This window comes from Jaculus jaculus, chromosome 1 (genome assembly GCF_020740685.1).
Source record: "Jaculus jaculus isolate mJacJac1 chromosome 1, mJacJac1.mat.Y.cur, whole genome shotgun sequence".
Taxonomy (NCBI): domain Eukaryota; kingdom Metazoa; phylum Chordata; class Mammalia; order Rodentia; family Dipodidae; genus Jaculus; species Jaculus jaculus.
Genome location: NC_059102.1, coordinates 194,257,055 through 194,283,424, shown reverse-complemented (window position 1 = coordinate 194,283,424; position 26,370 = coordinate 194,257,055). Strand labels below are relative to the sequence as shown.

The window sequence follows — 26,370 nt, the reverse complement described above, 5'->3', positions numbered from 1 at the left end:
AAAATTAACCCAGGAATTGCTAAACCAGATCATCCTATCACTCTGTCAAATTGAATATACTGACCCCTGAGGAAAATCAATATACACTGTTTTAAGGAGAAAAAAAAAAGTCTTCATTTATAGATACTTAGAATAACATTGCTTTAACAAAAGCAGATTAATTTATGAGTCAGAAAAGCACATAGTTGCTCTAATACCTTATATGTTATGACCTGAGGCATCTCTTCTTTTCTTTAATAGCTTAAAGGAGAGTAAATTATTTGACATTACAATGCATTTGAGACCAGAGAAAGGAAACTCAAATTTATAAAGTGCCAACCGTGTTTGTCAAGCCCTGTGCTAAATGCTGTGGCCCTCAGTAGATCATGATTGAATAGGGATACTTTTCCTTTTTACAAGTAAGAGAAAGGAAAATGAAAGGGTTGTAGAGATGCACAAGGCTGACAAAGCTGTCATCTGATCTCTGCTAAGCCTCAGGTCTTCCACCTAATCTAACAGAAATGAGAAAATGGCTGAAAGCCCCCAGGTGAGAAAATAAAACTTGTCATTTTTCCCCTGTTTTAGTCCTGTAATCAGTAGGGCTGCTTTAAGAAATAGAGTGGGCTCCATCCCTGCTCTCCTATTTACTGTTATGTGGAGCGAGTTGTATCTTTTTCCCCCATGCTTTACATCTATAAAATAGGAGTGATAATAACATGCATCTCATGGGTTATATAGAAGACTAATGAGTAAAAGTATGCTAAAAGAACTCTGACTGGCATAAAATAGTCCATGGTTAAACATTTTATAGTATTCTTTTGAATTATATCAGTTAGATGAATCAACAATTGTCAATATTTTTTCACATTCATGGTGTTTCTATTTCAGGGGTTGAAATAACATAGTTTTCAAGGAAATTTTTCAATTTTTTTGTTTATCTAGAAAACTTAAGTTCTTAAGCTGGAGAGATGGCTTAGTAGTTAAGGTGCTTGCCTGTAAATTTGTTTAGAAGACCTATGACATAAATAAGTATAAAATTAACACAGGAATTGCTAAGCCAGATCATCCTATCAGTCTGTCAAATTGAATGTACTGACCCCTAAGGAAAATCAATAGACACTATTTTAAGGAGAAAACTTCTTGATTTACAGATACTTAGAATAATATTGCTTTTACAAAATCAATTGAACCCAGGTTCAATTCTCCAGTACCTACTTAGGCCAGATGTACAAGGTGGCACATGCATCTGGAGTTCATTTGTAGGGGCTAGAAGTGCTGGTATGCCCATTCTCTTTCTTTCTCTCTCTCTTTCTAGACACACACACACACACATCTCAAAGAAGTAAATAAAATACTTAAAAAATTTAATTTCCTGAAGCCTCAGTTTTTCATTGGTTAAAAGGGTACCTACTACATGAAGAGTATGCAGTCATAAAATGAGAGAATATATATAAAGCAGCATGGAATCTGGTCTTAATTTTAATTACCTTAGGAAGATGGCAAGATAAGTAGTAATAAATTTAATTGTTAAGGAAAATAGAGAAATAACAACTTCAACTTCAGTTTTACAATTAGCTAGTGACATATATTAGGTCATAACAGAGTTCCTTAAATATTGTTTAATTTTTTTAAACTAGCACGAGAATGTATTTGTCTCCAAAATCTGAGTGGTTTGTCCATCTTATTGTGTTGCCTCATTTTATGTATGTGGGTATGCCTGCTGTAACATGAGTTCATTAATAAGAAACTCAGTAATCTCCTTTAAAAAACAAAAACTTTAATTTTATTTATTTATTTGAGAAAGAGAAAAAAAGAGGCAGAGTGAGGGAGAGAAGGAATGGGTGCTCCAGGGCCTCCAGCCACTGCAAATGAACTCCAGATGCATATGCTCCCTTGTGCACCTGGCTTAAGTGGGTCCTGGGGAATCAAACCCAGGTCCTTTGGCTTTGCAGGCAAGCACCCAACTGCTAAGCCATCACTCCAGCCCCTCAGTAAGCTGCTTTATGAACCATGAAAAATTTGTATTTGTTGACATACAAAAGGTGTTTTGAATTTCACTGCACAAATTATACATTTTTACATTTTTTTTCTCAGAAAATTATTTACAGAAGGCTAATCATTACCACCTGCTTTTGCAACCATTTTCTCTCTGTTTACTATCCTCAATTTTATGTCAGCATTTATCTCCTTTAGTGCATATAATTAGATGTCAACATAATGTTGAAACTACTCTGGTAGCACTCAGAATGAATTGAATACTACCTGATATATACATTTATAAAAGTATTAGATATAATGGAAAGTGTGGTAACTTTGGAGTCACATATACATGCTTATGTGCACATGTAAACATTCATATTCACACACATAAGGAAACAGATAAATATCTATACTAACTAATTTAAAGTCATCTAGGTCTCGGGGTACAGATCATTGGCAAATAATTTTGGGAACTAAATATGATAAGTTATGTATGCTCTTTTTATTTATTTTTATTTTTTATATTAATTTATTTGACAGAGAAAGAAAGAGGGAAAGAGAGAGAATGGGTGTACCAGGGCCTCCAGTCACTGCAAACAAACTCCAGATGTGTGCATCTGGCTAATGGGGGTCCTGGGGAATCCAACCTGGGTCCTTTGGCTTTGCAAACACCTAAACCACTAAGCCATTCCTCCAGCACTTCCCTTTTATTTACAAACAGAGGAGACAGAAGAAACAGAGAAAAAGTGGTAGGCTAGAGCCTCTAGCCATTGAAAATAAACTGTAGATGCATGTGCCACATTATACAACTGGCTTTATTTAGGTACTGGGGGATCAAACCAGATTCATTAGGCTTTGCAGGCAAATAGAACCTTAATTGCTGATCTGCCTCTCCAGTCTAAGTTAAACAAGCTTTTTTTTTTAAAATATTTTTTGTTCATTTTTATTTCTTCATTTGAGAGTGACAGATGGGGGGGGGAGAGACAGAAAGAGAGAGAATAGGCACGCCAGGGCTTCCAGCCACTGCAAACGAACTCCAGACGCATGCGCCCCCTTGTGCATCTGGCTAACGTGGGTCCTGGGGAATCAAGCCTCGAATTGAGGTCCTTAGGCTTCACAGGCAAGCGCTTAACCGCTAAGCCATCTCTCCAGCCCTAAGTTAAACAAGCTTTTTATTTAAACCTTTGAAAATCTTTCCAACTTGTCTTGAAAATAATGACATTGAAAATGTTATATTGTGTCGTCATAAATTACAAATGATGCTATCTGAATAAAAACATACTTATGATCATTGCTAATTGCCCAAGTATTTTATCATCTTCTATCTTCTTTAGTGACTAATAAGATTTAATTGATTGGTCTCCATTTCAGAATATATATTTTAGTATACTTTATGCATACTTATAATATTAAAGGGTATCTTCAAATATTGCCATCACAAGCTAAGACACACACACTAATCCCTTGCCAAATACCTTTTAATGTATTACCCTATTTTATTTCATGACACATATCAAGGCTTTTTCTGGTTTAATACATATTTGTTGGTTGGGCCTATCACATTCTTACTTTACCTTAATATTTAATTTTATTTAATTTTGTTTACTGAATCACTGAATGTACTAGAATCAAAGGCCTTTTGCGAGCTTGTATATAAATACATGGAACTCCATTATTTGCTTTCTTGAATCTCAGTCTCATCACCTGTAGCATAGACATACCACTTACTTTCAGTATTGTAAATAAAATTAGTTAAGACCAAATATCTGCCTAACATGGGAATATGGATATTGTGCAAATGTTTTTAATTATTAGGTAATAAACTGATGCTCTGCTTTCTAGACTTAAGCTTTTTATCCTCAGCCACACTTCATGAGCTGTGAGAGAGAAACAAGAGCAGTTCACGCTGTCTGCTCTCAATAACAGACAAGGGAAATGAGTACCAGGCACACTTAAATACTAAAAATGAAAAAAAAAAAACAACAACAACACATGCTTCCTGTCACATGAACTATAGACAGATGAAGCTGAAATTCAGGCTGTAGAATAGAAAGGGAAATAAATCATGTTTACCATAATTGCAATATTAAGTGCTAAAATAGATTTGAATTTTATCTAGGGCAACAGCAGTGGGATATTTTTGGTGACTTGTGCATACTGCTGAAAACCCCTAAAAGCTGTTGTAAGGTGATGGATTATGATATTGTTGCACAACCAGTGTGGAATCAAGTGCTATTCATCAGGGCTCATTTGAAACAGTGCTCATGAAGCAAAGAAACTTCATAACTGAATTATTTGTGCTGTTTGAATGCTTGAGTGCTTTGATCTTACTGGAATTATGAATTGTCCAAATGTGTATCCAAATAAGCTATACATTTCACTGTCAATGAAGCATTCAATATTGAAAATAATTTTTAGCCATTTCTGGGTATATCACTTTAAGTTACTTACTCATTGCTGAGACAAAGATACCTGACTGGAAGCAGCTTCAGGAAAGAGAGTTTTGGCTTACTGTTGTAAGGGAAGGGTAGGATCCATCAGGGCAGTGAAATCATGATAAGGGCAGGAAGCCAGTGTTACATTGTTGTATCAGCAGAGAAGAAGTAGAAAGAACAATGAACACTGTTTATTCACCCAGCTTTTTTTTTGTTTTATATAGTTCAATATACCCACCACCAGTTAAGATTAATCTTTGCATCTCAATTAAGGTAAGCACAAAAATCCCTCACAGGTGATTCTATTTCCTGTCAAGTTGACAATTAATATAATCTGTCTTACTGGATATTCAGCATTTCATAATATTTGTTCTCTACTTAATGGTGGGCAGACCACAATGGAAGGCTCCTTGATCCAGTATTACCAAGTTTTCAAATACAATCAGACATTTGTATATGGTTTTGATATGGTTTGTCTTTCTCAAAAGTTCACATGTTCAAAGCTTGGTCCCAAATGTAATGTAATGGAATTGAGAATTAGTAGAACATTTAAGACAGAGAACTTACTAGAAAATTATTAAGTCTTAGGGATAGTGCCCTTAGAAAAGATCATTGCACGTTGAAAATAGATTATGGCTTGTAGGGCTGAATTAGTAAACTACAGCTCAGCTGTTTAAAGGTACTTGTATATAGAAGCCTGGGTTTGATTCCCCAGTACCCATGCTCAGCCAGATGCACAAAGTGGCATGTGATTCTGGAGTTCAACTGCAGTGGTAAGAGGCCATGGAATACCCATACTAATTTTTTCTGTCTTCCTTTTACTCTTTCCTCCTGTCTCTTTCTCTCTCTCAAATAAATAAAATATTTTGTTACCTAAGATGACCTGTATAAGTACAATAGCATATTTTAACAATTTTTTTCATTCACAAAATGACTTTCTAATGTATAAGCAGAAGCACTAAAATGCTTATGATAAAGCTGAGAGACTTGAGTCATATTTTTCCACTTCATTTCTTATGTGCCATGTAGTATAGTCAGCTTTTTTAGAGAATACATCCTACCATCTGCATCTGAAGTAAGTTCCAAGACAGATATTTAAAATCACAACTAAATACTCAGAACTTTTGACAAGCTCCAAGCTTTACAGAACATGCTCTCTCACATGCACAGTTTTTATTTATTTATACACATTTTTCAAATGTAATCATTCCCTATGTAATAAGTGACGCCAGGATTTCTAAATTATCAGACTTTGGTTTGAGTTAATGAAACAAAACCAATGACATTCATTCTTCAGATAAGTTATATCCTATGTCTATTGGTTTTATGTATATGTTGTATGTCTGATGTAGCACTAAGACTTTTGCCCAAAATCAAGAGTGATATCTTTCAATTAGCTGAGCAGGAGAAAGGATTCTGTGGTATTGATTCATTGTGTCATTCGTATTGTGTAACACCCCTGTCTTCCTTTACTCTTGACACCCCATACAACCCATCCAAGCCCTGTATTCTGTCTTTCCACTTTCCTGTCAAGCATTTCCATTTCCATTAAACTCATTGTGGCTCCTTGCCAGTGTTATTGATGCTTATTACAACATTCAAACAAATCAAGCTATTCCATGTTAGGGACCCAGTATAGAAGACTATATATGGTGTTTATGTTTCTGAGCCTGTTTTACCTCACTTAGTCCATCCATTCTCCTGTAAATTTCATTATTTCACTTTATCGATGATTATAATTCTATTGCGTATATGTACCACATCTTCATTATCCACATTCATCAGTTGATAGGCATATGGCTTGTATCCAATTCCTAGCTATAGAATAGAATAGAGCAGAAACATGCTCAGCAATAACAGATGAACTAGTATTTCTGTAGTAAATAGTATAGTCTTCATGATATATGCCCAGAGGTGGTATAGCTGGATCAAGTGGTAGATCTATTTTCAGATTTTTGAGGATTCTATGTAATTATTTCAATGGTGGCTAAACATTGTTTACCCACCAGCAGTGGATGAGGATTCCTCTTTACCCACACCCTCACCAGTATTTATAATCATTTTCTTTTGATAGCTATTCTGGATAGAGTGAAATGGATAGCTAAAGACATTTTTTACATGTTAATATTGAACATCTTTTTACATGTTAATATTGGCCATTTGTGTTTTTACTTTGAGAACTCTCATTCAGTTCCCTGCCCCATTTTTGAGTGTGTTTCTTGCTTTTTATTGCTTAGTCTTTTGAGTTCTTTACATATTGTAGATATTAAACCTCTATTGGATGTATAGCTGGTAAAGATTATTTTCTTATTCTTTAGTTTGTCAATTGACTCTGTTATGTTTTGATTATCTATTCAATAGCTTTTTTTAGTTTTCATGATATTCCAATTGTTGAGTCCATTTCCTTGGATTACTGAGGTCATATTCAGGAAGTCTTTTTCTTATTCCTACACCTTGGCATGTTTTCCTTAAATTTTTTATTTTAGTTGTTTAATATTTTCTCACCTTATATTGAGATCCTTTATCCAATCAGAGTTGAATTTTATGTAGTGTGTGAAAAATGAAACTAAATCTTTTCTTCTACATGTGGCTATCTAATTTCTCCAGCACTAATTGTTGAAGATACTTTCTTTTCTCCAGTGTATATCTTTGTCAAAGGCCAGGTGGTAGCTGTACTTCCTAGAACTTAAACCTGGATCTTCTATACTATCACATTGATCTCTCTCTCCCTCCCTCCCTCTCTCTCTCTCTCTCTCTCTGTGTGTGTGTATGCCAGTATCATGCTATTGTTATTATTATGGCTTTGTAACATATCTTTAAGTCATACATGGTGATACTCCAGTAGTACTCCTTTTGTTGAGGATATATTTTGTCTATCTTTAAATGATTATATGACTCTGAGGAATGGCAAGACTATTCTATGCTATCTATATGTTATTCTATAAAATAATATCTTTAAAACATTCTACTGAGCAGTATGTATAATTATATAAATGATAATTTAAAATTTTTTTATGAAAGTTCACAGAACTCAGTCTTCAACTTAGAACTTATGGTAGTAAATAATTCTGTGTCTTTGTCATGATATAGTAAAAACTGTAAATTATGACATTTCATTCTTGAAATAATTTTCTGTGTTTGAAGCATGTCAGGACTAAAAACAGTTTTTAAACTGTTTATGTCTCTTATAAACACTATATTAGGTCACATAATTATTTTTCCCATGTACTCTTGATTTTCTGACTCAGGGACCAGGAAACCCCCTATGGTTTTTTGTTTTTCTTTTCTATTTGATACTGTGTTTGGGATAACAAATATGTTATTTAATATATAACTAGATTTTAATTATCTTTTTAATGAACTATGTAATATATAAGCATATATTTTTTCTTTGATGTTAGAGGATGTTTGTCTATAAATATAAGGGAAAAGTTAAATAGAGAGGTATCTCTAAATTATTGTGAATTAATAAAATCAGAGGTATTTGCAATTAATGATTTTTAAATCGACTGAGTTGTATCTGCTTCCTTACTCAGGAAAAAGTAAACCATATTAAAAATATATTTATATAATGCTTGAAGGAATGACATTAGTTAACATTTATGATAACAATCTTTAACTATCTATTGAATTAATGCATATGTTTATTTTAAATAAATGCCTATAGAGTGAGTTCAAATATACTGTATACTACAATGGAAAGAATATTGGCTGGGCGTGGTGGCACACGCCTTTAATCCCAGCACTCGGGAGGCAGAGGTAGGAGGATCACCATGAGTTCGAGGCCACCCTGAGACTACATAGCTAATTCCAGGTCAGCCTGCACTAGAGTGAGACCTTGCATTGAAAAACAAACAAACAAAAAAAAAGAATATAAGAGAAGCCATTTTCACAACCTGCAGTTTTGAATGAGAATACAGAGGAAGCATCATTGCTAGTTATTAAGGTTCATGTAGTATATTTAGCATTCATCAAGTCAGTTTACTATATCAGGCAGTTTTCTTTTCTAACTAGTTTTTACATACTTGGAGACTCAAATTATTTTAATTTCAAATGAGTTCAATGTCTTTACAAACAACCATAAAGACAGCAAAATTAACCCTAACCTGGCAGCTGAAAATGGGAAAGAGGAGATGGGGGCTTGAACATAATGGATACAGATTTTCAGTCAGAGGAAACAAATGGTAAATTGTATATATTTTAGCCCAATTTTACCACAAAAGTAAAATAAGTTATGGCTTGCTGTCATGTGACTGATGTCAGGAAAGTACGTATACATCTATTTCGATTCATGGAAGAGTCCACTAGCATGGACTTAAGGTCGTGTTTTAAAAAATCAGTATAAGGTGCTCTTGTTTTAGTAACAATACTTTTGTTTTTCTTTTGTTTTTTTATTTTACTATATATAAATATATTTTTTTACATTTATTTATTATTTACAAGCAGAGTGAGGGAGAGAACAGACAGAGAATGGCGCACCAGTGCTTCCAGCTGCTGCAAATGGGCTCCAGATGCCTACATATGTGACTTTGTGCATCTTGTTCCACATGGGTACTAGAGAATTAAACTCAGATCTTAGGCTCTGTAGGCAAATGCCTTAACCACTGAACCATCTCTCGAGCCCCTACAAGTATCTTAAATGCTATGTAACAGAATATGAACTTAGAAAGTTATCATTTTTAAAGATTATTAAATTAACTCCTTGTGGTTTTACTCAAATATCAAGTTATCCAAATAATTTACAAACAATCAGGAAATTTAAAGGCTATACATTTTTTCTCTCTTTTTATTTATTTATTTATTTATTAGTTTTCTATTCTGCAAGTACAGGCAGTTTGGTACCATTATTAGGCTCATCCGTGACCTACCCCCTCCCCATTGGCCCCTCCTTGTTGAGGTATATGAGTTGTGCATTGTGGGGTTAGCCCACAGTTATTGGTATGATAAATGTCTCTGCATATCATGACCCAACATGTGGCTCTGACATACTTTCCGCCCCCTCTTCCGCAAAATTTTCCTGAGCCATGTTGGGTTTATTTTTGGTCTGCTTCAGTGATGAGGTGTTGGGGGGCCTCTAGGGCTCTGGCTCTCTGGTTTGGTAGGCTTGATTTTTCTCTGTGTTGGTCTCCTTCACCCTTGTCCTGGTATCTGGTTCATCAGGAAAACAGCACCCTTGCTTGATTCACCAATTTTCCTTACTTTCAACGGAGGCCCTTTGGAGGTATGATGGGGTGGCTCTCTCCTTAGGATCTGCATCTATCTGAAAAAGAGAAACAGATTCTCCAATGGAGAGTAAGTTAGCACCAGGACAATTGAGATAGCCCTTACTTTTTTAATAGAGAGTTTAATAGGTATAGGCCCTCTTGTATCCCATGATTGATGGTAGCTTGATATTGGAGAGAAGGTTTATGTTTGGATATGATTCTGACTTGTTTCCCAGCTTCAGCTATGGATCATGTACCACTGAGGGGATCAGTTAGCCAAATCAAGAGCAGTTGGTTTCCTACCATGGATGTGTGCCACTATTGCACTTGTGTGGGTATCACAACAGGTTATTTGCTGCTAAGTAGGTTGGACCATGAGTTGCTTAGACAGTTATTGATTGTTTCCCCCAGTCACCCATGTAGCACCTTCTGGCACTAGACAAGCTGACTGTCTGGGGACTGACTCTCTCCTGGCTTCCAGCCATGCTGTTCCATTTTACCTGTCAGCTGCATATGGTGTCTTCAGCAATAGGGTCTTACCACTAACCTTTGGTGGGTCATCAAGTACTCTGACAGAATTCTGTCATTCTTTTAGAAAACCTTGTAGGTTTCTCTGATCAAAAGCTCATTGTGGGTGATAGCCCCATGCTGCCATGCTGGTACTGGGAGAGTAACAATATTTTTGTAGGAAAAAAATACCTAGACAAAAAGTTGATGATTACACACATTTGGTATTCTGTTGCTATTTCCAAAAAGAAAAATAAAATCACAATCACATTTTCATTTATTTTGCTCCAAGAATACTTTTTCATTTATGTTTTATTTTATTTATTAGAGAAAGAGAAAGGAAGAAGGAGAGAGAGAGAGAGAGAGAGAGAGAGAGAGAGAGAGAGAGAGAGAGAGAAAGAGACAGCATGCTAGGGCCTCTATCCACTGCAAACAAACTCCAGATGCATGGTCTACATTGTGCATCTCGCTTATGTGGGTACTGGTGAATCTAACCTGGGTTCTTATGCTTTGCAGGCAAACACCTCAATGACTAAGCCATCTCTCCAGCCCTTAAAGAATACTTTTCATAGTTTCTCTGCATCTTGAATTCTCTTCACTTTTGTTTTCTGCTTATGCTGGAAAAAAAAATGTTTAGAGACTGAGGTTGATTTTCTTTTAGATTTATGTATTTTGACACATTTGTACACTTTCTTATTAAGTAGCATGTGTCATATATCATCAGTTTGAGGTCTATCTTATGCTTCTATGTAATATTTATTATTAGTTATATATATATGTACAATGCATTCTGATCTCACTCCTACCAGTTAACCTATTTCTTCCCCCTTCCCTAATCATCAAATCCCTTATTTTTTCCATTATCTCCTCATCATACTTCCGTGCCTTTTTTATTTTGGTTTTGACCCACTAGTATAAAGTAAGTTTGCTTGCACAATCATGGATGGGAGGATACTTGCTGAAGAATGGGAAATCCTCCAGTGGCTATACCACTAAATGACATGACTCCTCCCCTCCAGCAATCATCAGTTTCCACTCATTTTTTTTTTTTATAAGAGAGGGAGAGAATTGGAACACCAGGACCTCCAGACACTGCAATAGAACTCCAGATGTGTATGCCATCTAATGTGCATATGCAACCTTGCACTTGTAGCTCCTTGTACATCTGGCTTACATGGGATCTGTAAAGTTAAACATGGGTCCTTAGGCTTCACAGGCAAGCTCCTTAACCGTTAAGTTCTCTCTCCAGCCCTCCACTCTCTCTTTTTTTTTTTTTTTTTTTACAAGAGGTGTGGTGTGTCATGGAATCCCCCATCTATGATGAAATATAGATCAGCTCAATCATATGGAGGAAACCACATCTACTGTACATTCATGAACATAGCAGATTTGTCATATCTAAAAGATAACATTTCTCAGCCCTACTTCCTACCCTTCTGCTCTTACATTTTTTTCTGGGCCCTATTTCTTCTTCAAGATTTTCTGAGCCTTGAAGGGTGTGGTTTAGATGTTATGTTTAGAGCTGAGTAAAAACTAGTCACCTATATTTGGTAATGATGCTGTTTATGCATCTCCATATTTACCTATATGTTTAGTATAAAGAAAGATTTATGTTCAAGGCTGCAAGAATTATCTATGGGAACAAACATATTTAGAAAGCAGTTTGACATGCTATTGGATTAGCATATGCACAGTATTGGGTTGTCTCCCCTTCTGCTGACACAGTACCTAAAATCCTAGCACAGATTTTTTTTTTTTGTGCCAGATTCACAGTACCAGACATGATTTTCTTTCTGTGGCGCAGGCCTCACATTCAATTTGAGAGCAATTGGTTACTCTCACAACTCTCCTGCTACTCTTTCCCCTATGGACCCATCATACTGTGCATGTTACTTGTGAAGGACATAGGGTCCACAGGATTGTTGGTGACTTTTCTTCCCCAGCTGTTTGTAAGCCCCCCTCTTCCCATGAAGAAAGCTAGCCTATACAGAGTGAACTTGGATCTCAGCATCAGCTTGGTTTCTTTATGTCTTACAACCAAGGCATGTGGTTCCTTAGCTATTGAGACTTTACATCTATTTTCAGTGGGCAACCTCAGTGGCAAACAGGAAGCATTATTCAAGGAATCTACTGATACAGGTTCTAAGATTTACTTGATTATTTACTAGCCAAATTCTTGGGAATCCATGATGGTCAGTTTCATCCAACATGTGGTAGAAAAACTAGTGCTTTCCTCATTTTCCTTACAAGGGTAATACAAGCAAATGTGTTTTACCGATTGCAAATTGCTATAAAGGTGTAAAATGGCAGTATTGTTTGTACTGGTACTGCTGTAAATAATTTCTTACCCTAATGAATTTTGTGGTATAAAATGAATAAAGCTTATAAACAGTGGATAGATGTTCTATTGTGTTCTGACTGCATTCCAGGTTATGACAGCCTAAGGATGAGTTGGAGCAGAGAAGTTGCTATGATTTAGCTCTTTTGATTTCTCTTATGATTGCCTTCTCTCAATCTTTCCTGAGCAAGTAGCTGTCTCAGAACTCCTTGAATGTAGGCTGGTATATATTCAGAGAGATAGGCTTAAGGTGATTTAAATCATAGTTACTTTTGGGTTAAACTCACTTGAAAAAAGAAGTAATAAATGATTATAGTTGGAGATTCATTTATGAAAGGTAATGTGGAATGTTGTCCATTTACCTTTCCTCTAAATAGTTTGCCTGGTAGTGATTAGGAGGATAATGTACAATAAATATGCTACTGACATTCTTCAAAAACTGTATGTGAAATAGTCCCCATGACACAAACAACTTATGTTATGGATAGTAAGGATATGAGTTATTTTTCATTAAAGGCAAGGAGTTAGAACTCTCTCTCTCTCTCTCTCTCTCTCTCTCTCTGTGTGTGTGTGTGTGAGTGCACACATGTGCACACAAAAAATGCACTTCCATATGCTTGCTTATTTTGAGGTGAACACAGGCAGGGTTCTTTCTTCGTACTCTAGTAAAAGTTGCCACTGCTTTGATAGGTACTGTTTATTTTCTTGCTATACCTCTTGTGAAGTACTGAAACTCTGATTGGGTCTTGTCACTCAATAGGATGAGTACAAATGCTAATTTATTGCCAGAGGGTAGAGTTGTGATTTGCATTTCAAATTAGAGTACAGATTTTCATTACAAGTTGTTGTACTGTTGTTCCTTACCTAGAATTCCTTCCTTCTTTTTGTCACCTTACTCATTCCGAATAATGACCCATAAAATTATTTTTCAAAAGATTGTCGTTTGTGATTAGCAGCTTTTGTGGGCTAAGATCATAAAATACATTACAGATCCTTTTTTTTCCCCATGTTTTTCTTCCTTTCATGTAAAGTCATACGGCAGGAAATAAAACACTTATTAAAGCATGCATCTCTCAGGCTTAAATTCCATGTAAACCATGCTTCTATTCTTTTTTGCATTTAAAAGATGTGAGTTTACAAGGTTGTCTCTTAATAATAACCTTTTACAGATACACCCTGTGATAGTATAGTTACATCCCTTCTTAGCACCTTTAAATCAAATTAACTAGACACTTCGTGAAGAAGTAAAAGCAAACGCATTTTTGCAATGCTTCTGACTGGGCGAAAAGCAACTGCAGCAGCATAAAGGACCGACGGGAATCTGGGCTTTCCCACTCTGGTAGCAAAGGGGGGAATTATGGGTTGGTGGTCTGCTTCATGTTAGGAGGACACCCCTCCATCTGTTCACAGCTCAGCCTGCTTCCAATTTAAAGCCTAGATTTCAACACAAACTTCAATTTCTATTTCCCCATTTTAAATGCAAAGTAAGGCTCCTGGATCCTAATGTCTCTGCTCCTGGAATTTGGAACACTTTCCCCCCAAAAAATTGTCAGGCTGTTTGTTTAAATACCTGCTTACTGTGGCACACAATGGGCAGCTCTGAGAAGAAAAATTGATAATCTTCACGGAAGAGTAATTTGAATGAAATTACACTTGACAGCCAGCCTCTAAGCAAACAAGAGGCGCAAGGGAGCCTTCGCTGAGCTCTGAGGACTTGCCCAAGCCACTGCTGTTCGAGCCTCAGAGGGGGGGAAGACCCACCACGTTTTTTTTTTTTCCTCAACATCTAATTGAGCTTTTGATTAATTCCGTGCACCAGATTCTACTGAAGAAAGGTAGCCATGGAAGAGAATATGGAAGAGGGGCAGACACAGAAAGGTACTGTGCTAAAAAGGGTTTATTTGTAACTGAGTAATTATTTTGCAGTTTCCTTGTTTGCTTTAGACACTTGCCAGAGAAGCTAATGAATGTTTCTCTCTTGGGAGGCATTTTCCCCTTTTCTTTAGTCTGTTCCTTACTTGCAGTGATGTCTGGCAAGAATGTTATCATTTGCAAATTTTTCAGATATATATATCCAAAGGTACAGTAGATATTACTGATGACCATGTTGTAGATATGCTGTGAAGTATTCCTTGAAACAGTCTTTGTTACCTTCATTTATTTCATTTTTTCATGGTTGTTGAGCTGTGTTCAGAATTTCCTGGTTTGAGCCACAAACACAGGATTTGATGCAAGTTGCTGTTAGAAATCTGATGATGTAACCATTATCAATACCTTTACGTGGCCATTTGATCGAACAAAGGGCAGGAGCACTTTATATGATCTTCATGATACGCATTCAATTATTTTTTCATTTTGGTGGATGAAATGTAGTTTTGATATAAAGGGAGCAAAAGTACGTGGGTTTTTCAGTGTATTTAATGCCATTAGGTTTTCCTTTCTATATGCCTGCCCATAATTAACTTCTGGGTAACAAATGCTAAAGAAAAATTTGTACACATTTTTTAATCTTTGTAACCATAGCTGGCTAAATGAGTTTAGATGAAATTGCTATTTTGTATTAAAATTGGATAAATACTGCCCATTTTAAATGATTCAAACAGCTTTAGTTGTTTTTGTTTTTTTTTTTATGGCAAGTGGTAGCTTCAGAGGGAATTTGCTCTCACCCCAGTAGAGGCATCCTTTCCTCTCATGTCTGTTCATAGCCTTATGTAATGTTGGAGGAGACACTCTTGTCTCCTTAAGATTGAAAGAGTAACACTACATAATACTACATATAGGAAACACTTAAGAGTAAGACTGAAAAAGATTTAGCTCTTAAATTTAATTTTTTAAATGTATGTAAATGCATTGTTTTGAAAAAGTGTGATTTTTTTTTATACTAACCCAGTTAGCTTGGAAGTACAGTAGTTATTTTTCATATTTTATTGTATTCAAATAGTCTGGAATCTCTTCTCTTAATATATGCAGACATGGAAGCATATGCTTTCAGGTATATATGATAAATATGGACTGATTTATCTGTAACAAGAAAAACAATTGATATTACATATATAAAGGTTTTATTTAAGCAATAGAGAAAGATAAAAGCTGATATCTAAATTTTAGCCATTGTTAATGACACACTGGAAGTGAAATTCAAGAATCTACAGAGTTGTGATTTTTTTCAATTAAAATAAAACTCAAGTACCTTTGTAATATGAACAGGTAATGTAAGGGTTCATTAGAGATTTTAAAAGGAGATTTTTCTCAGTATTTTTTGGACCTCACAAAGCATCTCAGTACACTATTTTATGAATAATATATCTTATTTTAATGTCTTTTATGGTATGTACTAACATTTATTCTTGAATAATAAAAATTGTTTAAAGAGAGGAAAAGTTAATCATTTTAAGTACAGAAATGATAATCATTAAAATAAATAAAACCTTGAGTTAAATCATGGTGTATGATAACATGTTGAATGTGTATGAGCAAGCTTTTGGTAGAGGCAGAAGCAAGAAAAATGATGTAATTATGTTTTGATGTTTCCCCCCCCACACACATAACACTGGAAATCTTTCATAGCAGTAGGGGCAGTCTTGCTCTAAAGTGGAAAAGCCTGTCACAGTGGTTTTCTCATTAATAACAGTGCATAGATAAATCAGGGACAGTGGGTGGAGACAATGTTAAATCAGAAAATTTATATAGTGGTTTATGAGTACATAAGGGTTATAAGTAAAAGGTCTATGGTAAATAAGTAAAAGGGGTTATTTTTATTCTGATTCAGGAAAATATTCATTCTCTTCATATCCAATTATCTATTGTCTCAACAATCATGACATTTTTCAATAAGTTTGATATTAGAAATTTACATTTGAATATAAAGTCTTTTCATGTGTGGGGGAGTGGGAATTGTCAAAATTGTTTTTAATTGTCATTGGAGGAGCTGTCTGACAGGCAGATAAAATCACCAAAAATGTTTCAAGAGTTGAGGTGGATAGACTTACGGATCCCTCTGCTTTCAAGGAAAACAGCACAGTGTCCTTTCTCACCCTGTTTTTCTTAAATGGCATAGGATTTTCTTCAATAGTAATTAAGATATCAGAGTTCTCTTCCATTTGAAAGATGTTTTTAATTCATCTTATAATTGAATGTCTCTCATTGTACTTAATTATATTACTTCTTGACTTTGTTTAAAGGAAAGATAAATTGATTATTTTAAGTAGCTAAATGGTATGTGTTGCACTAAGTGAAGCCTGGAATTAAGTCAAGGACTGTGCTAACAGGTTGAGTTTGAGCAACGTTTCACAGATGTAGAAACTCAGAAAAGTGATGTAATGGTTTGTGATGTTTTTCCTCAAGTTAAACTGAAAATCCTTCTCATGGGGGTGAAAGGAGCAGCTATTTATCCTTGATACAAATCAGAAGGTTTTAAATTTATGCTGATATTTATGCATCTTACCTTTTATTTACTTATCTATTTATTTTTGAGGTAGGGTCTCATTCCAGCCAAAGCTGACCTTGAATTCATTATGTAGTCTCAGGGTGGCCTCTTAACTCACAGGAATCCTTCAACTTTGGCCTCCAAAGTACTGGGATTATAGCATTTACCTCCACATCTGGCCTTAACATTTTACCCTTTAAAATAAATTAGAGTATAAAATGGAACTCAGTGATTTCAATAAACATATTGGCTACTTAAGGACATGAAAGATCTTCAACAGTAAATGATTTTCTTTATATTAAGACCCCTTTACCTTTATCACTTGTCATTGGAGGAGCTGTCTGACAGGCAGATAAAATCACCAGAAAAGTTTCAAGAGTTGAGGTGGATAGACTTACTGATCCCTGTACTTTCAAGGAAAAAAGCACAGTGTCCTTTCTCACCCTGTTTTCTTTCTTCTTTATTTTTTTTAATGGCATATGGTTACTTAAAATCTGTAAGGGTACTTAAAATCAGCCCTACATTTTGGTGTGATTTAACTATACATATTCAGAGCATGAGGGTGAATAATTTAAAAGATTTAGTGAATTAACCAGGCAGTCACTTCAGTCAGTCCATGCTTTTGATGGGTAGCTCAAAGGGAGTCATCAATCTGTTGTTCTCTCTATCTATTCTATATTTCTATATATACTCACCAAAGGTAAGTATTTCCTTGCATCGAAAACATTATAACATTTTAACAAAAACATGTTGCATTTGTAAAACATGACTTCTAAGTAAAAGCCAATGTCTTATCTTGTGCTTAATCAAAGCACTAGTGTTCTACTAATAAAAGGGAAATTAGGATAGGGTGTTTTGAACTTGACCTTCAGATATGGCCATTGCATTGTCATCAAAAGGCAAGCTATATCATGGCCAAGTCACAGCAACAATTTGGGAATCTGAATGTTGTGAAAATACATTTATGACACTTTATAAATCCCCCTCAAACACAAGTATATTTTCTGTAATTTCTGTTACTCATAGTCAAATGCAATCTGGGCTATAAGTACCAGGGGCTAACAAGTCATAGCACTGGAGCTCCTGTCGTTTGAAAACACTAAGTGGAAAACTACAAATAAACAACTGATAAGTTTTAAGTTATAAGTTGAGAGTGATTTATGTCATCCAACTCTATTCTGTCTAGGATATGAGTCTCCCTTTTTCCAGCATATCCATGCTGTAGATACTACCACCTACTTATTAATCTCTTAGTCATCTTGATTAACTTACCGTTATTAACCATCAGCTATTGATTGTCACATTATTATAGTGCTTATGTTCAAATAACCCTCATTTTACTTGATATTGGTCTCAAAACACAAATGTAGTCATGCTAGGAATTTTGATATGCCAAAGAGAATCTGTAAAGGGCTTTGCTAAAGTGAGATGTAAAGGTTCTCAGCTCTTATTGATGCTGATAAGATTGATGGTAAGAATGAATAATCAACACATTAATCTGTGAAGAAAGCCCAAAGAAATCTGTGCTAGTTTTGTTGTGGACTATCACAGTGAAAATGTCTAGGCCATGGTACAAGATAAGTTCTGATTCATCTACCTCATTTCATCTTCTTACATAGGAAATGCATCAGTTCACATCACCACAAAAAGGGTGAGTATAGATCTCTAAGGTATCTTGAGAGAAGATAGCAGTCATAAAAATCACTCACAGGGACTGTAGAGTAACTTAGCTTCTTAGCAGTTAAGGCGCTTGCCTGCAAAGCCTAAGAACTCATGTTTGAATCTCTAGGCCCCAGGTAAGCCAGCAGTAACATAAGTGTGTAATGTTGCACATGCACACAAGAAGGCCCATATGTCTGGAGTTCTTTTGAAAGCTGAAGGCTTTAGCACATCCATTCTCTCTGTCTGTTTCTCTCTGCCTCTTTTTTTTCTCTCTCTCAAATAAAAATAAATAAAATAAATAATACATAAAACTTTTATTATGGTATAGTGTTATAATTTTCTGTTTTATTATTAGCTGATTTCTTATATCTCACAGTGTTTATAAATATTGTATTAAGTACATATACATAGAAAAAATAGAATATAGAAAGCTCAGTACTATCCATGATATCAGGTATACACTGATGGTATTGGAACATATACCCTGTATGTAAGAGGGGCTCCTGTGTATGTTTATTATTTGTAAAAATATACATAAGCCTGGGGCATTTTGACAAATCCTATAGGAAAACATGTAAGTAATTTAAGGATTTCTAACAATTGGTGAATTAATGGAGACACATTTAGGTATCCAAATGGATGGCTGTTACTTAGCAATTAATTTTAGTGAAGGCATTACTGAATCAGGAGGGATTTACAAAGAAAGTCTAGAGAAACAATGAGTAAAGGAAGTAATGAGTACAAAAATAAAAACAGCCATGGTATTATTCACCACGTTTTTCTAGTATAATAAACCTGTACCCCCTGAGACTCTGCTATCAACTTTCAAGCTACCCCAGAATCCATCAGACATCAGCTTTAACACCAAAGCCTAAAACTACCTTCTTTGTAGCAACAGTCTTCTGTTGCCACCAAGAAATGAGTAACTAGCAGAAATAAAAGATCATATTCATTATGATCCAGTCCAGTTTCATCATTGCAATAACAATCATCTTGCCACTTTTCAGTGGTCATTATTTATTCTATATCCTACACCAACACTAATATGTCATGTCCTTAACTTCTTATAACCAGTACGAAAATCAACATGAAAGGACAGTGACCAGGTTTATGTTCCTTTTGGTTTACTCTCATTGTTGATGTCTCTGTCTCATAATTAACAATAATATATTCTGGGCTGAAGAGATGGCTTAGCAGTTAAGGCATGTACCTGTTAAGGCTAAAGGCCCAGGTTTGATTCTTCAGGTCCCATGTAGGCCAGATACACAAGATGGCACATGCATCTGCAGTTCATTTGCAGTGGCTAGAGACCCAGTACGTCCATACTCTCTCTTCTTTTCTTTCTCTTCCTATCTGTCTCAATTAAAAATATATATATATATAAAAGAATACTATATTCTAATTAAGAGACAGGTGAGCCCGCAGTTATATTTTGTATTATACATGCACATATTATATATTACTAGAAAAGTCCACACATAAAAATCACATGTCATATATAGGCTAATATGTCATGTATTGAAAGATGACCTCCCATCAGCCCTGATGAAGAGGTACAACTAAAATAAATGAAAAGTAAGGCAGTGTTAGCTTTATCATGTGAAAGAATGTTAGTGACCCTAATTGCCCAGTGATTTGAGCAGCAAGCACTAGCATAACTAAGGTCTTAACATAAATTACCTCATAGATTCTTCACAGTAACATTAATTGGTACTTATATTTAGGAAGCTAAAAATCAAATAGGTTAATTAACGAGACCAAAGTTACACAATAGAATAGTGAGTCATAAAGTTAGATTCAATACAATCAGACCAAGGCCAGCATCTGGGCTTTAAACCACACTCCCTGCACTGGGTATCAATAATTGTCTGTCTGCCACATTCCCTTCTAAGTGATTGCTTCAACCACACACTTCCACTGAACAAATATGCTTTATCACTGATTCTGGCTTTTTGGCCACTTATAGCTTTCTAAAAGGTGACCACATTTTAGGAAGACCAGAAAACTACAATCTGTAAATTGTGCTTTTTCTCAAAAAAGATAAACTGAGCCAATTTAGTTCTTCTATTGAGAATTGGAGAAAGATAATTCTTAGCATGCTCCCTTATTTTTCTACATATTTTTTATAATAACTACTGCTTATGTCCTAGCAAATTTGAAAGAATCTGTACTCGTCATAAAAAGTTCTCTAAGTGAAACAAGTATGCAGATCTTTTGAGGGGTGCCGTGCAAAGTAGACATTGAGAAATTTCCCAAGTTTACCCTAGAGAGTGGCACTAACATATACTTAAATTTCAACTTAACTCTATCACATTCTTGATGATTCTGAATTTTTTCCCTCCTTGATTTTTTTAATTTAAAAATTACATATTAAATTTACTAAAAATAAACTATGGTAAAGAAATCAGAATAGATTATGGAATAAAGTTTCTGCTCTGCAGTAGAATGAGAATCTTTAGTAATATGCTCATAAAATTTATTGTCCACTGGCTAGGAAAATAATAAAAACAGCATCAAAGAACTCTGAGCAACTATTGAAATATTAAAATTAACCACTACCTCTTTTGTATCTTAGATGTTAACTACTTGCAGACATGTAGAAAGGGAAACAGTTTTGTTCACATAGTAGATAAGCTTCCTCTCAACATATATTATCACACATCATCTTCTCAGCTGCCACCTTAGAATTGGGATAACAAGACTAAATTCAATGATAGAAATGCGAGTCCTCCCAGGCGTGGTGGGCACGCCTTTAATCCAGCACTCAGGAGGCAGAGGCAGGAGGATCACCATGCGTTCGAGGCCACCCTGAGACTACATAATTAATGGCAGGTCAGCCTGTGCTAGAGTGTGACCCTACCTCAAAAAAAAAAAAAAAGAAAGAAATGCATGTCTTATGAAACATATAGAAAAACCTGTTGTATAATTTGACAACTATTTTTACTAGAGTTTAAGAGGTGTAACCTGCAGTGTCCTTCTGCGTCTAAGAAGTTACTTTTATCCCTTGCTGTATAGTTCCAAGACACCTATTAATGGGGGAACTTAGTCTCTTTTTACTTTAATAGATATTTTCACAACTTGACCATCACTAGAGTTATTGTAGCTACTTTAATTTAGATAAAATTTTTTGAGATGTAGAATTTTTTACATCAAATTATGACTTTTTAAAAATTATTTAAATTATTTCCAAACATGCACAGAGAGAGAGAGAGAGAGAGAGAGAGAGAGAGAGAAAGAGAGAGAGAGAAGAGGGAGAGAGAGAGAGACACACAGAGAGAGACAGAGAGAGAGAATGGGCACACCAGGGTCTTCAGCCACTGAAAACAAACTTGACATGTGTGTGCCACTTTGTGCATCTGGCTTATGCTGGAGAATTAAACCCAAGGTCATTAGCTTTTGCAGGCATTTCCCTTAACCATTAAGCTATCTCTCCAGCCCAAATTATGTTTTTAATAACTATGCCACCATTTACCTTGAGAACCAAAATGCTTATTAACATGTTTTCAATTTCTTCTAAGGGAAATATGTACAGATATTTATAAAAGTTCATTAAGGCTCTTGCCTGAGAAGCCTAAGGACCCAGGTTCTTCTCCCCTTACTCACATAAGCCAGATGTACAAAGGGGCACATGCATCTAGAGTTCATTTTCAGTGGCTAGAGGCCCTTGGATGCCCATTCTCCATCTGCCTCTCATTCTCTCTTTGTATAAGATATTTTATTTATTGGTTAATTGATTGGAGGGGATGGGAAGAGAGAGAGATTGAGAGAATGGGCACACTAGGGCCTCCAACCACTGCAAACGAACTGTAGATGCATGTGCCACCTTGTGCATCTGGATTATGTGGGTCCTGGGGAAAAACCTGGGTCCTTAGGCTTAACAGGCAAGCACCATAACTGATAGGCCATCTCTCCAGGTCTCTCTTTTCTTTTATTTTGAGGCAAGCCTAACATACTGGCCTTGTTTTTATGAGAGAGAGAGAAAGACAGGGAGAGAGAGAGAAGAAATTGTCACACCAGGGCCTTTAGCCACTGCAATTGAACTCCAGATGCTTGTACCACCTTGTGCACATGTGTGACCTTGCATGCTTATGTCACATTGTGCATCTGGCTTTCATGGGACCAGCAGAGTAGAACCTGAGTCCTTAGGCTTTGCAGGCAAGCACCTCAATGACTAAGCCATCTGTCCAGACTCCTCTCTCTCTCTCTCTTTCTAGTAAATAAATAAAATATTAATAAAAGTAATCTTAAAAATATAAATTTTCACTAAAGTGTACACTCACTTTTTAAATGAAAGTGACTAATATTACTTCACACAGTTCTTTGACTTAAAACTTTAAAATATTTAAGGAGATTGATTATATAAGAAATATACTGTGGGAAACTGAATTATTGATAATATAACTCCAATGGTGGTTTTAAGAAATTGATTATTATTTAATTCGTCAGAATACAATAGCTCATGGGATTCATAGGATGAAGAATATGACTTCTAGAGTGACAATTTGGGCCTCCATTTCTCTACGTCTTCCCTGTCTGTGCATGTAAACACAACACAACACAACACAACACAACACAACACACACACACACACACACACACACACACACACACACACACACACTGTACTCCTGTCCTAAATGTTTGACAGTACTTTTTTACACATACAAGGTAAATTGCCCAGCTTATTTACAAAAATCACTTTGGACGACATCCATACTAACAGGTGCCATAGCTGTGGATTACTAATATATAAAATTAATCAAGTTTTCCATGTGCTCTCTATTTGAGATATGACAATGGTCTTAGATATTCTTAACCTGTAAGTAATAATGCTTTTCTTTTTGTTGTGTGAAAATAAAGACAGATAGATGACACCTGACTTGTTTCACTTACATTGTGAGAAGGATGTTTAATTTATTGCCAGAAATAAATCAGTCACTTGTTGTCAACTGTTTATGGATTCACTAAGGAATTAGATTATACAATGAGCAAACATGAGTATAGAGAATGAAAGGAAAAATAGCTTCTGGCTTTAAATGATGTATGTTCCTGTAGAATTTGAGATGTCAACATAGCCAATGCTGAACTAAATACTGTTAGAACCAGATTCATTTCCAAAATGAAGAAAGAAATTTGGGCACACTATATAAATTTTTTAATGTTTCTGTACTAAATTCCTAACATGTAAGATATGAATGGGTTTTTTGGTAATACTTACTTGCACAAAAGAGGAATATGATGAAATTAGTTCCTGAGAATAATGCTAGGAACATAGACTATATTATTTACTTCTCCTCCTCTACAGAGAACTGGGAGAAGACCTTCTATGAATATCCACAGGGAATGATAGAATTAAAACTTAAGGAATAAAATACTTCACTATTTCATTTCTGAGAAAGATTATGATTTCCTCAACTTTTCTAGTTAGAAAATTTTTCTTCCTATAACAATGATATTTTAAAAAATGGGAAAAAAAGGACTTTTTAGACAAGTGCCTTAACTGGTGGGAAAAAAAAAGAAAATTCAAACTTTGGGAATCATGGATTACAATTTTTCAGAGATTTGATTCTATCTTTTCATCATTTAAAACAAATTCATCATTTTTGAATAAAATATGGACTTTGAAGAGGATTCATGGAATAGCAAAATTTTGTATTTCTAAAACATCTTTTCATGACCCACAGTAGAAAATTGTCACTGATTCACATTCTTTCCATGAGCTATAAACATGTAGAAATTCCAGAAAATTTTATTATATGTGGCCAATTAACTTATGACTCCCCAGAACCTACAATTTTTATAAAAATTGTCATTCTTCTGCTTAACTTGCTTTCTATATAATTTATTCAGTATTATTTAATCCTAGTTTTGAGAATCTCACCCAGAATTAGTTCTCAGTTTTATATCCTTGTGTTTTGGCAGGATTAATCTGTCAGATTTAGTAGTGAGTTTGTAGAATTTATGTAATATCTGGTTATAATAGAAGTTTAGTAAACACAGAATAGTTATCCATGCTGTCTTTCCTCTCAGTGTGACTGCTTTATAAATAACTAAACAACTTTCCTGGACAGAAAATCAGAACTGACAATCAAAAAGGCCTAATACCTTCCTTTTTTGTTATTTTCACAGTTATTTTTTCCTAAATGTTTATTTAAGGCAGAAAACACTTCATTATGTATCTTTTTATGTATAAATGTTATATTCCATCTCCCTATTCAACATACAAATATCTGAAGGGTAAAGATTTTATTTTATGTATAAATGTAACACACAAAGTAACTAAAGTCCCATTTATGTTTGACGATGATATAATAATGGAAAACAGGAGAAAGAAAAGAATGAGGAGGAAGGAAATGAGGATGAAAAAGGAAGATAAAGTCGATGTTATTGACAAAAGGAAACACAGAAACTGGTAAGAAGCTGGAGTGTCCTTCCTTTAATATAGATTACTTCAATCTAGGAAAATTAAGTTGCATTCATATTATGTAAAATAAACCTGCATACATACAATTATCATACACTAAGTCAAGCAATTGAGCTGTTTAAGGGAAATACTGATATATGTTACATAATTATTTTTAGTATGTTTTTTCTAATTTTTATTTAATTTTATTTTCTGTTTGACTTTCAACAAATTAATTTTATTTATTTATTTATTTATTTATTTTTGCTTTTTGAGGTAGGGTCTCACTTTAGCTCATACTGACCTGGAAATCGCTCTGTAGTCTCAAGGTGGCCTTAAACTCATGGCAGTCCTCCTACCTCTGCCTCCCGAGTGCCAGGATTAAAGGTATGTGCCACCATGCCTGGATAAAATAATTTTTATATTTTATTATTGGTGACTCCCATAATTATAGACAATAAACTATGATATTTCCCTCACCTTCACTGACCCCTTCACAACTCCACTCTCCATCGTATCTCCTTCCCCTCTGAGATGTTCATATTTCAATTTTGTAAAATCACTCACAATATTGCTTTGTAATAACAGCATTAAAACTTAGACATCTACCACAAATCATAGTTATTGGATTCACAATTTTACTGCTTGGCTGCTTAGAAATCTATATCCACTATAACTTTCCCTTATTGGTGAGTTCATGTTATATAAACAAAAATTGGGAATATTTCTATAGTATTAATTATATAATTCCATCTGTGTTAAAAGATTATAAGTAACTGAATCAAGAAAAGAATTCCAAAAGTACAGTTAAATTATGTACTTGTTAAAAGAGTTGCATTATGGTTTTTATTCTGGGAAACACTCAATTTGGTTGGCAAATTCCAATCTTCTAAAAGTATCTGTTCTACTTCATTACCCCAAACCAAATATTTGTTTACACACACACACACACACACACACACACACACACACACACACACATATATACTTACATATAGACACCACTACTATATATGTACCTTATATGCTTTTACTTTATTTCATTATTTGTTTATTTATTAGCAGGCAAAAAATAGTTTATATTATGGCACTGTTTAGACAAACTTTGCTTTTGTTGTTTCTCTTCATACCTTCCTGCTCCCCAGTATCCCTTGCTTACTACCTTGTGGCTTCTCCCTAGGATAGCCTTCTTTCTACTTTCCTGTCACACTTGTCATTTTGCTCTCACTTAACCTTTCTAACCATTCCTAGGTTCACTCTTGTGTTCTCCTATCTGCTTAATAGCTTTATATGTACTCTCATATCCCCTTTTATCTATAAACATTAAACATTTGAATCTGCCTATATGAGAAAACAGGCAATGTTTTTTGAGGGGGGAGGGCTGGGATACCTCACAACATAGTGTCTTCCAATTCCACCTTGTGGTGGTTTGATTC

The 26,370-nt window shown here is 35.0% G+C and overlaps 1 protein-coding gene across 2 annotated transcripts in view; it reads left to right on the top strand.

Moving 5' to 3' along the window:
• The window catches only part of Gpm6a (glycoprotein M6A), a 376,173-nt gene that overhangs the window by 208,314 nt on the left and 141,489 nt on the right, over positions 1-26,370 (top strand). The window contains exon 1 of one of the 2 annotated variants that reach the window (XM_004657118.3): positions 13,744-14,321. The exons of the other annotated variant lie outside the window; for it this stretch is intronic. Coding sequence (XP_004657175.1) covers positions 14,285-14,321 — 37 coding nt within the window. The 5' untranslated portion in view covers positions 13,744-14,284. Of the gene's footprint in view, positions 1-13,743; positions 14,322-26,370 lie in introns of those variants that run through there. 2 annotated transcript variants of the gene reach the window in all.